The sequence below is a fragment of the Mus pahari genome, chromosome 19 (assembly GCF_900095145.1).
Source record: "Mus pahari chromosome 19, PAHARI_EIJ_v1.1, whole genome shotgun sequence".
NCBI classification, from domain to species: Eukaryota; Metazoa; Chordata; class Mammalia; order Rodentia; family Muridae; genus Mus; species Mus pahari.
The window spans coordinates 86,029,801-86,041,430 of record NC_034608.1 but is presented as its reverse complement, the minus strand read 5'-3'; the positions used below and the strand labels follow the sequence as shown (position 1 = coordinate 86,041,430).

Below are 11,630 nucleotides of genomic sequence, written 5' to 3'. Positions count from 1 at the left end.
GGAAGGGAAGGGAAGGGAAGGGAAGGGAAGGGAAGGGAAGGGAAGACAGAAGGAAGGCGGGGAAGACGGGCAATAGCCTGGGGACAGCTGGCAAGCAGCATTCCTCTTTCTGCTTCAAGCTCCTGCCTTGGTGTCCGTCAACCGCAGGCTATGATCTATAGCATGGAACAAGCTCTTTCCTCCCTACACTGCTTCTGGTCATAGTGCTCATCGCAGCAACAGAAAGCAAACCAAGCCAATGTTGTGTCACTGGGCTGAAGTATCCACTTTGTAAAGTGCAGCTTTAGCTTGAGGCTGGAGTGCTGAGCCACAGGGTGAGCTCTGGTTCTGTGCTGGCCAGGGGACTCCTGCACATATCACACTACAGCACAAACACATGGAACAGCAAGTGGCCATGTGGCAAAGCCTGAGCTGGAGAACTGGACTACGGCCCTTTAACCTCTTCTTAATCACAGACCCAATGATGTCACCAACTCCCATCAGCTGCCAACATGTCACCTGGGGATAAATCTCTAAAACAAGACATTTTAGAAATTCTCCCTCAGACCAACAGCAGCTGCTGAGCTGCACTCTTGGTTGACAGACAGAGACAGGGCCCCCACAATGTAACCCAGTCTGGCTTCAAATTCCTCCTGCCTTGGCTTCCAAGTGCTACATTGACAGTCACTTGCTGCCACACCCAGCTGAACCACACATTTAACCTGTCAATATCAAGGCTGTTAAACACGCCTACTACATAGGCTGAGGTATTCCCAACTCTACAACTTTTCACTCGAGTCAATCTGGCCAAACATCTTCACCTAGATCTTTGGTTTCTCACATCAATGAGGCCATGTCCCTGTGGTGGGGCAGAGCCAAGCCACCACACCTCAGGGAAGCCATGACCAGTGGGCAAAGGGCCTGCGGTCCTTGGAGAGTGGAGTCTGGTTTACAGGGACACAAACCCTGGCCCTGAGCAGGAGGCAGCCGCAGCTTCAGGACCCATTCCTGTTCTGGAGTGAGTGTCTATGGTGGCTGAAGCTGTGGGCTATCTCCCTCCCCCAGACTGACCTGGTGTGGCAGGGCCTGTGGCTAAGTGAAGCCAGACCCAGGGAAAAGATGTGGGTCCATGTTTCATGTCTGCTTTCAGAATCAGAGCCATGCTGTCCCTCACATGCCAGCAGCAGCTGGGGACACACCAGGGCCCAACAGTCTGTGCCCTGCTTCCCTGGAGTGAAGCCATGTCTTGGGCATACTTTAGGGTGAACCCCATGACCAATGTCCTAGGTGACTCTACTGAGCTCAGTGCTGTCAAGGGGTGCTGTGCCCATCAAGAGTAACAACCCACTGGGCTCACAAAGCTTCCAGGTGTCTTACTGCCCTTGCAAGCTCAGGCAGCCAACATCCCACACAAGTGTCTCCTCTCTGAAGGTAGGCAGTATGTTGAGGGCCTACTGCTTGCCTACTAGAGGATCACCTGGTTCAAGTCCCCACGTTCTTTGAAATGGCAACTATCCTGGGCATGCAGGGACATTGATTGACAGACCCCTGCCTTTCCATAGGAGTTCTCCTGTTTTCTGGCCAGTGTTGCACTGTGAGGCTGTATTCGGGCCTGAGAGGACAGGAGGGTCCAGTGACACCCTGACCTCAAAGCAGCCCAACTTCTCCTTTTGGGGAGCTGAGAAAAAGTCCCTGACACTGCAAGCTGCATGTTATCTTTGGCCTGTGCACAGGCCAAAGCGTGGGACCCTAAGAGGACAGGAATGAGAGGCTAGAAAGTCACATAAGCTGGGTCAACCTGTGACCCAAGGTATACCAAGACCCGAGCTCTGGCAGCTGTAACAAGGGAAAAGAGGCCTTACAGTTTCAGCTAACAAGGTCTTGCTGGATTTGTTGGTCAGTGCCTTTCATGCAGTACTCAAAAGAGGAAGCGGGGGGGGGGGAGAGGTGGGGGGTTGGGGGAGACAAGTTGGAACCAGCTTTGGCAACATAGGAAGGAAGGGAGCCATATTTGGTGTGGCACATGTCTGTAGGGCACTAGGAGGTAGAGGCAGGAGGATCAGGAATCCATGGTCATCCTTGGCTACATAGCCTTGAGGTTAGCCTAAGCTACATGGGCACCTGTCTCAAAGTAAACATAAAAAACAAAACAAAACAAAACAAAAGAACTTGTGCTCACATGTACAAACCTCACCTAACACACAAATTAAAAATTAAATTAAAAAATAGATAAAAGGAAGAAATATAAATCAGGCTGGGTGTGATGTACATTCCTTTAATCTCAGCACCTGGGAAAGGCAGGTGGATTTCTCTGAGTTCAAGGCCAGCCTGGTCTATACATAGATTTCCAGGATAGGCAGAGCCACAGTGAGACCCTGTCTCAAAATAATAACTAAATAAATAAGATAAATTAAAATTACAAACAGAAAAAGGGCAGCCTTCTGGCAGAATTCTGTCTCTGAGGGTGACTCCGGACAGTGTTCAGGCAGGTGATGCAGGGGACACTGGGCATTCTCAGGTGTTCTTGTGTCATGTCTACAGGAGTGCTCCTGGCCCCTGCTGGATGGAAGCTGGGAATGCTCAGAAGGACAGCTCTGAGCACTGTGCAGGGAGCCCCTGAGCTGATAGGCACCCCATGAAGCATGCTGACTGCCTTCCATGGTGCTGGCTCTGGCTCATCTAGAACCCAGCAAGGCCACTAAGATCACTGTCCTTACCAGTTCAAGACTGCTGGAGACTGTGGTTCAGGGTGTTCTGTGGCTGAGGCCCGAGAAGGAAGCCAGCGGGACTGGTACCTGACTCTTACCAGTCACTACGTGACTGACAGTGACAAGTCAGTGCTGTGCCAGCATCTCTGAGGGGCACTTCAGCAATGAATTAGGAGGCTGGTAGTGGCTTCACCAGCACAAGAGAATGACAGGTCCTGAGACAATTATGGAGCTGGTAACTGACCCCTGAGAACAAATCAACTGAGTGTCACCAGCAGTTAGTCTATGGGGGCCACTGTGGACAAGTGTGTCCCCCCCTGCATGATTCACATCTAAACCCTTGGCCCAGGATGTGGAAGGGTGAGCTCATTTGGAAACAGGGTTGTAGGAACCTATGTTCTGTGGCTATAATAAAACACCCAGACTGGCTACCTCACGAGGGCCCCCTTTAGCTCGTGCCTCCCCTTCCTTACCCTTGGGCTTTCTCACCTTTTCAATTAGAGGGTCTCTGCAGGCTCTGCATGATGCTTCCAATAGCACCACTCTTGCCTCAGCATGGAAAACATGGGCCACCTGAACACAAGTGCCAAGAGACTATGAACCCTCACGACCAAGGCAACTGGTGCCCATCCTGAGGTTGGCACCTGCAGCACGGCACCACATGCACAGAGGTCCATGCTCGTGAATGAGGTAAAATATCCAGGAATTGTGCCATGCCACACAGAACAAGCTCAATTTATAACCTACAAACCACCGCATAGTGGTGGCAAACACCTTTAACCCTAAACTCAGGAGTCAAAGGCAGGAGGAGCTCTGAGTTCGAGGCCAGAAGAGTCTACAGAGTGAGTTCCAGGACAGCCAGGGCTACATGTCGATAGCCAAACAAATCAAAACAAAACAACCAAAAAACCCTACAAACAGCGTCTTTAGGGACTTTTCAATTTCTTATCAGATCATGGTTGACTGTTGGTAACTGAGGCTAAAACAGAGGGAGGCTTCTGTATTTGTGTGATAGGTGGCTGATCTGCACAGATGAATGTATACAAGCTGGAGAAGCCAGAACCAAAAGGAAACTTAAATTATTTTTCTCTTTTCAAGTCAGGGTAGCCAAGTCAGGTGTAGCCAAGGCAGACCTCAAACTCTCTAAGTAGTCAAGGATGACCCCAAATTCTAGATCTTCCTGGCTCAGCCTGCTAAGTGCTGGGACAAGAAGTACGAGCTACTGAGCTTGGCAGAGAACACCTTTTCTGTCACTCAGTGTATTTTCTTTGTTTGTTGGTTTGTTTTTTAAGTTTATGCAGCATGGGATGCTGAACCTTCCTTTGGCTTGTTGAGCAAAAAGCAGAACCAACACCCAAGCTGGTGCATGTCTGAGTCCTGTGACTGCACATGATGGCCTACAATGATCTCAGTGGAAGAGGAACCTAGATGAACACAGCAGGCTAGAAGCAACTACACTGAATCTGCACATCAGACAGCAGCCATCCATACAGGGTGGGAGGTAGGGGAGGTGGGAGCAAGAGGTCATAGGTCAATGGGGGCCACCAACTCCAGCTCCTTACTCCAGGAACCCTAAGGGATAAAGAAGTCTCCCACATTAGAGTCATGCCTCATTCTGGTTTGGCACTCATGGGGCATGGGTGGGGGTAGACCTGGGTCAAGACACTCCGGGCCACACATTCCTGAAACTTTTCCCATGCCAATCTCTGCGTGACTGAGAATCTGCTTGGGGACAATGACAGGGAAGAACTCATCAAATGTTTTCCTCATATTTCCATTTTTGCCTTTTTAAAAACATTGCCTATGTATTTTATTTGTTCTGTGTGGTTGCTTGCATGAGTTTATGTGCATGGCATGTGCATGGCATGGCTCTTGGTGACCAGATCTTCTGGAACTGGAGTTACAGATGGCACTGACCTACTATGTGGATGCTAGGAATTCAACTTTGGTCCTCTGCAAGATCACTACGTGCCCTTAACTGCTGCACCATTTCTCCAGCCCCATTTGGTCTTTCAAAGTTTGTGCATGCATTGGTGCACATGCATGCAAGTGAGCAGCATGTAGAGGCTGGGGATAGCTTGGGTGTCATACTGGAACACTGCAGGCATCCTCTGGGACAGGCCTCTCCCTGGCCTGGAACTCAGCCCTTACCCTAGTCTGGCTGGCCTGCAAGCCCCAGTCTCCTGCTTCTGCCCCTAGTGCTGAAATTTGCACACAGCCATGGCCAGCATTTCCCAGGGTTCTGTGGGTCAAACCAAAGTCCTTGTGCTGTTGAGGAAAGCACCCTGGTCCCCACACGGACCAGCCTTCAGTCAGCTGGACACAGAGCCTGCACATATGGAGATCAACTGTCAGGAGATGGTACTTAGTAAGGGGAAGAAAAAGAGTCCCCTCTGCAAAAGGCCGAGGACACCAGGAACAGCTGGATTCGTAGGACCAAAGAGCAAGAGGGGCAGTGAGCCTAGCTCTGTGACCAGTGAGCCTGTGGAGGGTTGAAGACTGTAGGTGGGGATAGACGAGGAAGAAAACCAGGTTCACAGGGTGATGGAGACACTGCACCACACTAAGGTGGCAGCCCAGGGTGTCACACTGGTACCCACATACACGGAGACCCAGCTCTGAGGTGCATTATAGACTTAGGTAAAATCAGCACAGCACATTGCTTCACATATAATAGCACACCACAGTGCAATGAAGCAGAAGACACAAAGCTGAGAGGAGGCGTCTGAGAGGTCTGTTACCTGCTCAGTGCTCTCTGGCCTTGGAAGAAATCCTACTGAGCCTGGTGGTGGTAGAGCACACTTTAAATCCCAGAACTTTAGAGGCAGAGGCAGGTGGATCCCTGTGAGTTCTGAAGCCAGGCTGATTTACAAAGTGAGTTCCAGGATAGTCAGGGATACAAAGTGAGACCCTGTCTCAGAAAGAAAACAAAAGAAAAAAAAACTCAAAAAAAACAAAGCCCACTGGCACCAGCAATGTAGTTCAGTGGGTAAGGCATGTGGTGATCTGAGTTCAATCCCTGGGATCCACACCTTGGGAAAACTAACCGCAGAAAGTTGTCTGCTGACATCTAGGTGTGCACTATGGCACACACATATCCACTTATAAAATTGATTGCCTTTTAAAAAGCCTATTGAGAAAGAAGGGCTGGCAAGATGGCTCAAGTGTTAAGAGCACCGTCTGCTCTTCCAGAGGCCCCAGGTTTGATTCCCAGCACCCTCATGAAGCTCACAACTGCCCATAACTTAGTTCCAGGGGATTTGATGCCTCTCTTGGTTTCTGCAGGCACCGGGAACAGACATGAATGCAAGCAAAACACCCATGCATGTACATATATATGCATATGTATACACACACACACCAGCATACTTTTGCACACATACACACCAAATAAAAGCTTATCACTAAGAAAGAGAAACAGACGGGGGGGGGGGGGGGGGGGGGGGGGGGGGGGGGGGGGGGGGGGGGGGGGGGGGGGGGGGGGGGGGGGGGGAGAGAGAGAGAGAGAGAGAGAGAGAGAGAGAGAGAGAGAGAGAGAGAGAGAGAGAAGAGCCAAGTGGAGCTGTTTCTGGGACCTCAACTCCAGAGCTGCAGATCCCATCCCACAGTCACCTCTGACCTTCATGTACTATGACCTGAGACATGTTAATCTCTTGCCTTAAAATGCCCAGAGCTGGGCTCACTCACTCATCCCTTCTGTCACCCACACCCAGAAGGCTTGTCCACAGTGAAATATTAATGTCTCCTATGAAATTTAGTTACTTGGGATCCTGGGCAGCAGGCATAAGGTGCGGGATCTGAGGTGGTCTCCCGCCAGTATGCTGTGGCACCATTTCCCTGCCACCCCTGGGATGCCCTGTGATATTCAACATGAGCACATCAATCTGCTGGCCCAGGACCTGAAGGGCAGATGAACACCAAAGACATGTGGGTCCCGCTGCTCCCATCTCCCATTTTGGATGCTCTCAGACCTGAGGTCTGGCTTGGCCAAGTCTGGAGACACAGCCTCCCTGGAGTTCTATAAATGCCTCTGGGTAAAATGCACAGCCCAAGGCTGCCCTCATATCCCAGCCACCCCAGGGCCAGCACTGATGGAGGTAGCCTTGACAAATTCATGGTCGGAATTGTTCTAAGGAGCTGACACTAAGCCTGCTGCTCTGCCGATCCAACTGACTCCAGTGTGTACTTTCTCTGTGTGGTACTAAGTGTAGAACCTGGGAGGCATACAAGCGCAGTGCACTCTGGGATGGACATGCGGCTTGCACATACTCAATGAGTACTGGGAAAACTCTGAGCATCACATAGAGCTGGGCAGCAGGCCAGCACTCCCCAACTCTTGCCCTTCACCTCCAGGCCAGGCGCTCACCTCCAGCACAGGTCCTGCGCCCAGGATGGTCCTTTCGACACCACTGGCATAGCCCTTCTGGCTGAGCGCTGTGAGGCAGTGGATGAGGAAGTTGGTGCTTTGTGTCTTGCCAGAGCCACTCTCACCAGAGATGACGATACACTGGTTCACGTGCTTGCGCAGCATGGCATAGTAGGCTACATCGGCCAGAGCGAACACGTGTGGCTCCAGCTTGCCCAGCTGTTGGTTCTCATACATCTTCACATACTTGGGGTTGTAAATGGGCAGGAACTTAAAGGGGTTGATGGCCACCAGGATGCTGCCCGCGTATGTGTAGATCTTTTGCTGCATGAAGCGCAGCTTCAGGTTCTGCAGCAGGTTGGCTTCAGTCAGCTCTGGCAGGTTGCATAGGTCATCAAAGTCTGCTTGAGGCCTCGGCAACAGCCCTCGTTCCACCAGGCGACATGCGGCTGTAGGCTGAGCCAGCAGCTGTATGGGCAGGTACTGAATACTGCCATCAGCATTGCGCTCCTGCAGCAAGAAGTAGTAGCCATCCTCCTGAGGGTGCTCGTCCTGAGCTCGCCGAGGCCACAGTAGCACTCGGTGTACAGGTGAGTCGCTGGCATCCAACACCCATTCCTCCCCGCCTGACTCCTTCACCTCCACCAGCACGTAGTGCTTCGAGCCATCCAGGTGTAGGCTGGCCACCACATCTTGGATGACATCGCTTGTTGTGCTGTCCTTGGTGGCGGTCACACGACATGAGGTCTGGCTCCCAGTGCTGGACAGCTGCGGGTAGATGTGCAGGTGGTAGGTGGCCTGCTGCCGACGGCCCGAGCTGCCAGCCTCGTGCGCACTCATACTGCAGGCCTCCTGGCCTCAGCATGCCTCACTGGCGGATGCACACCTCCTGCAACTGGAAGGAAGGTGGGGGTTAGCCTGGTGATCACATTGGCACACGGCTCCAGACCCACAGCAGAAACAACCAAGGCAGTTCAGACCAGAAGCCATCAACTGCTCTTGTGTGAGGACCCAAGTGCCTCTCATTTACCTGCTTTGTGGCAAACAGGATGGAACCCAGAGCCTCCTATAGATAAGCCAGGGCAATACCCCTGAGCAAAGTCACCACACCTGGGGGCAGAGGGCAAATTCTAGGCAGGAACCCAAGCCATGGTCCCAGCCCCTCACTGAGTAATTCTAAGCAGAGGCTCTACTCAGGAGCCATGCCCTAGCCATGAAAAAAGTTGTTTTTTTTTTTGTTTTGTTTTGTTTTGTTTTGTTTTGAGACAGGCTTTCTCTGTGTAGCCCTGGCTATCCTGGAACTCACTCTAGATCAGGTCTCAGACTCAGAAATCCGCCTGCCTCTGCCTCCCAAGTGCTGGGATTAAAGGCATGCGCCACCACTACCCAGCAAAAAAAGTTATTTTAATAAAATGCATTTACTTCTGAAGCCTGCAAAACAAGGAATAAGAGTTGATGCTGGTAGCAGCCTGGGTGGTATCTTGGAACAAGAAGCACATCAGTATGGGTGAAGTGCAGGAGCCACTGTGTACCAACTGAAGACAAATGAGGCCTTTGCTCAACACTAACCTTAGAAAGTTGTCTGCAGTAGAAGCGGGTCTGCAACCCCAACAATGAATGCAATCCAGGAGGAATGATCATCCTCAGGAGCTGAGGAGCTTCCGAAGGATTGCCATGAAAGAGGGGTTCTGAAGGATGAAGAGGAGTCACTCATGATACTGGCCACTAAAAGTGTTGTACTCTCAGAGCCAGTTTTTATAAAGTTTTATTCTAAGGCAGAAATAAAACTGCTGCTTTTGCAACAATACCAAAACAGAATGGTCACAAAGAGACTGAAGGCTGACAAGGCTGCAATATTTGTCTCCAAGCCACTTCCGGACGTTTGTTTGCTTCTGACTTTGCAGAAGTCACAAGTGTGACTCGACAGCACAAGCCTAAAGGGCTGTACTGGCAGTCCAAGGATGACATCAGTTCTGGGACCCTGAGCTGTGAAGTGTTAGGAGAGGCATGCTGAAAGATGTTCCCGTGACAGGGCCACAACACTGGTTTCCACAGGCACCACGGGCATGCTCAAGGCACACAAGACACAAGCGTCACTTTCAGGTCTTTTCAACATCATTAAGGAGCTGTCTCTTCCTTTCCAGCCAGCAGCTGGAAGACCACATGTTTAGGTGGAATCTGGGTCATTTGAGGATGAGGTCCAGCTCAGTGGTGGAGAACTTGCCAGGCATTCTTGAGGTCCTGGGTTCAATCCCCAGGCTTGCAAAATAAAATATTTGTTCAATGTATACAGGCACACTCGGTAGGACAAATCTATGATCCCAGCTACTGGGGAGGGTGAGGCAGGACATGAATTAAAAGATAATTCAGCATTACTCTGTCTCACAATAAAAAAAAGTGTGCAACCAGAGACCCAAGGTCAGACAAGGCTGTGATATTTGCCTCATAGCCACTTGCAGATGTTGCTGGCCTCTGACTTTGCAGAAGTGTGACTCGGCAGCACAAGCCTATAGGCCTTCAACATACAGTGTTTCAAAACAACAGGAAACAAACTCTCAAGTAGGCAAAGCCCAAACACCCAGCCAGATCCACAATCTGCAGAAAACTCCCATCTGTGGATCAGTACCGCTAATGGCTAGTGCCCAAAGAGGTCACAAGGGGGTGCTGGATCCCCTGCAACTGCAGTTGCAGATGGTTGTGAGCAGCCATATGGGTGCTGGGAACTAAACCTGGGTCCTCTGGAAGAGCAACCAGTGCCAGTTCTGCAGCCTCTATTTCTAAATGTCCCAACTACCAAAAGGAATGCAGTGGTGCAGACACATATATACATGTAAAACACACATACATATTAAAAAAAAAACAAAAATTAAAAAATAAAAGACATCTAGACATGGTTTACTGTCTTCAGGACCAAAAGTTGATGGCCCTGAGGGCAGAAGTGCCTGACACTAGACTGGATCCCTGGAACCCACACAGAGAGCCAGATGTGTCAGTTAAGTCTGTAGTTCCACAGTGAGACAGGAAGAGATAGGAGGCACACAGCAGCTCAAGGCCCAGCCCGCCTGGGGTACATAGCACCACTGTTGCAGAAACGGGAGACTGTGACTCAGAAACAAGGCAGAGGTTGGGTGGGGTAGCACACTATTGTCACCTTGGCATTTGAAAGTCAGAGGCAGAAGGATCATTGAGTTCAAAGCCAGTCTCCCATATATAACAAGTTGGGGGCAAGCTTAGGATACAAGAGATCATGTCTTTAAAAAAATCAAACAATAATGAAAAAACTAAGAAAGGAAGGAGAGAAAACACATCTCTCAAAAATCCTGTGACCTCCAACTGTGCACCATGGCAAGAGTTCAAGCAGGTGTGAACACACACACACACATACACACACAGAGGTGACTCTATACACATACTTTTGTTGTTGCTCAGTTTTGGGCCTGTCTTTTCAGGCAGGTCTCACTATGAAGACCCGAGTACCCTGGAACCCATTATGTAGATCAGGCTGGCTCAATCCACAGGCCTGCCTCTGCTTCTGGAGGGCCCTGTTCTGGTTTTAGTTGTTGTTGTAGTTTCAGTCTCACACTGTGGCCTGGCCAGCCAAGGTCCTGTGGTCTAGGTCCTGCCTCTGCCTCCTGAATGCTAGGGTTCTAGTTGTGCACCACAGGCCTTGGGACATGTTTCTTGCACCCGTGTCATGACGCACATGTGCGTGTCAGAGGAGAATCTGCAGGGTTCCACCATGTGGGTTCTGGGGATTGAACTCAGATCACTGGGGTTAGCAGGAAGCACCTCCATCTGCTGAGCCATCTCACTGGCCCCGGAAGTTGGTTTAAATGTTAATCATTTTTAATCCAGCAGATCCCAGTCATTCCCACCCTCCATGAATCTCTCTTGAAAAACAAAGGAGGTAGGTGAACATCCCCAGGACTGTGTTTCTAAGATCCCTGAGCTAGAAACCACCACAGCAGCCATAGCCAGAGAATGGACAACTTCAACATAGCACAGGCACCAAAAGGTACCACCCTCTGATACTTAGATGGAACCACGAAACTGGAAAAACACTGGCCCCAAAACACTACACACAGACGTGCCAATTCTGCTCTTCTAGATCCCAAAGTTCAGGAACTCAAATCCCAGGACGGGACTGTATACAGTGTGGCTTGCATTAAAAGGCAGAAACACACCAATGATGAATGGACAAATAAAATATAGTCCAACCACAGGGGGAACAGCCCTCAAGTACAGTAGAAATGTTGCGCTAGTCCACAGGGGTGAAGTCTGGAAACATGATGTGGCTATTGCTCAGCTGGCAGGGTGACTACCTAGCATGTGGAGTCCTGGGTTTCATCCCCCAAAATGTAGTCTGAAGGTGGCTGCACCTGCCACCCCAGCACTGGGGCAGTGGAGGCAGGAGGATCAGGAATACAAGGACATCCTTGATTACACAGGAAGTTTGGGCCAGCCTGGTCTGCATGAAAACAAACAAACAAACAAAAACAAACAGAAAAACCAAACAAAGAAATATCCCAACACAGTGTGTGTGTGTGTGTGTGTGTGTGTGTGTGTGTGTGTGTGTG

General features: G+C 50.4%; 1 protein-coding gene across 4 annotated transcripts in view; it reads right to left on the bottom strand.

Moving 5' to 3' along the window:
* Nucleotides 1–11,630, bottom strand: part of Myo9b (myosin IXB) — a 91,139-nt gene that overhangs the window by 64,938 nt on the left and 14,571 nt on the right. For all 4 annotated transcript variants that reach the window (XM_029531689.1, XM_029531690.1, XM_029531691.1 and 1 more), the window contains exon 2: nt 7,054–7,948. In XM_029531689.1, the coding sequence (XP_029387549.1) occupies nt 7,054–7,893 (840 nt within the window). In that variant the 5' untranslated portion in view covers nt 7,894–7,948. The remainder of the gene's footprint in view (nt 1–7,053; nt 7,949–11,630) is intronic.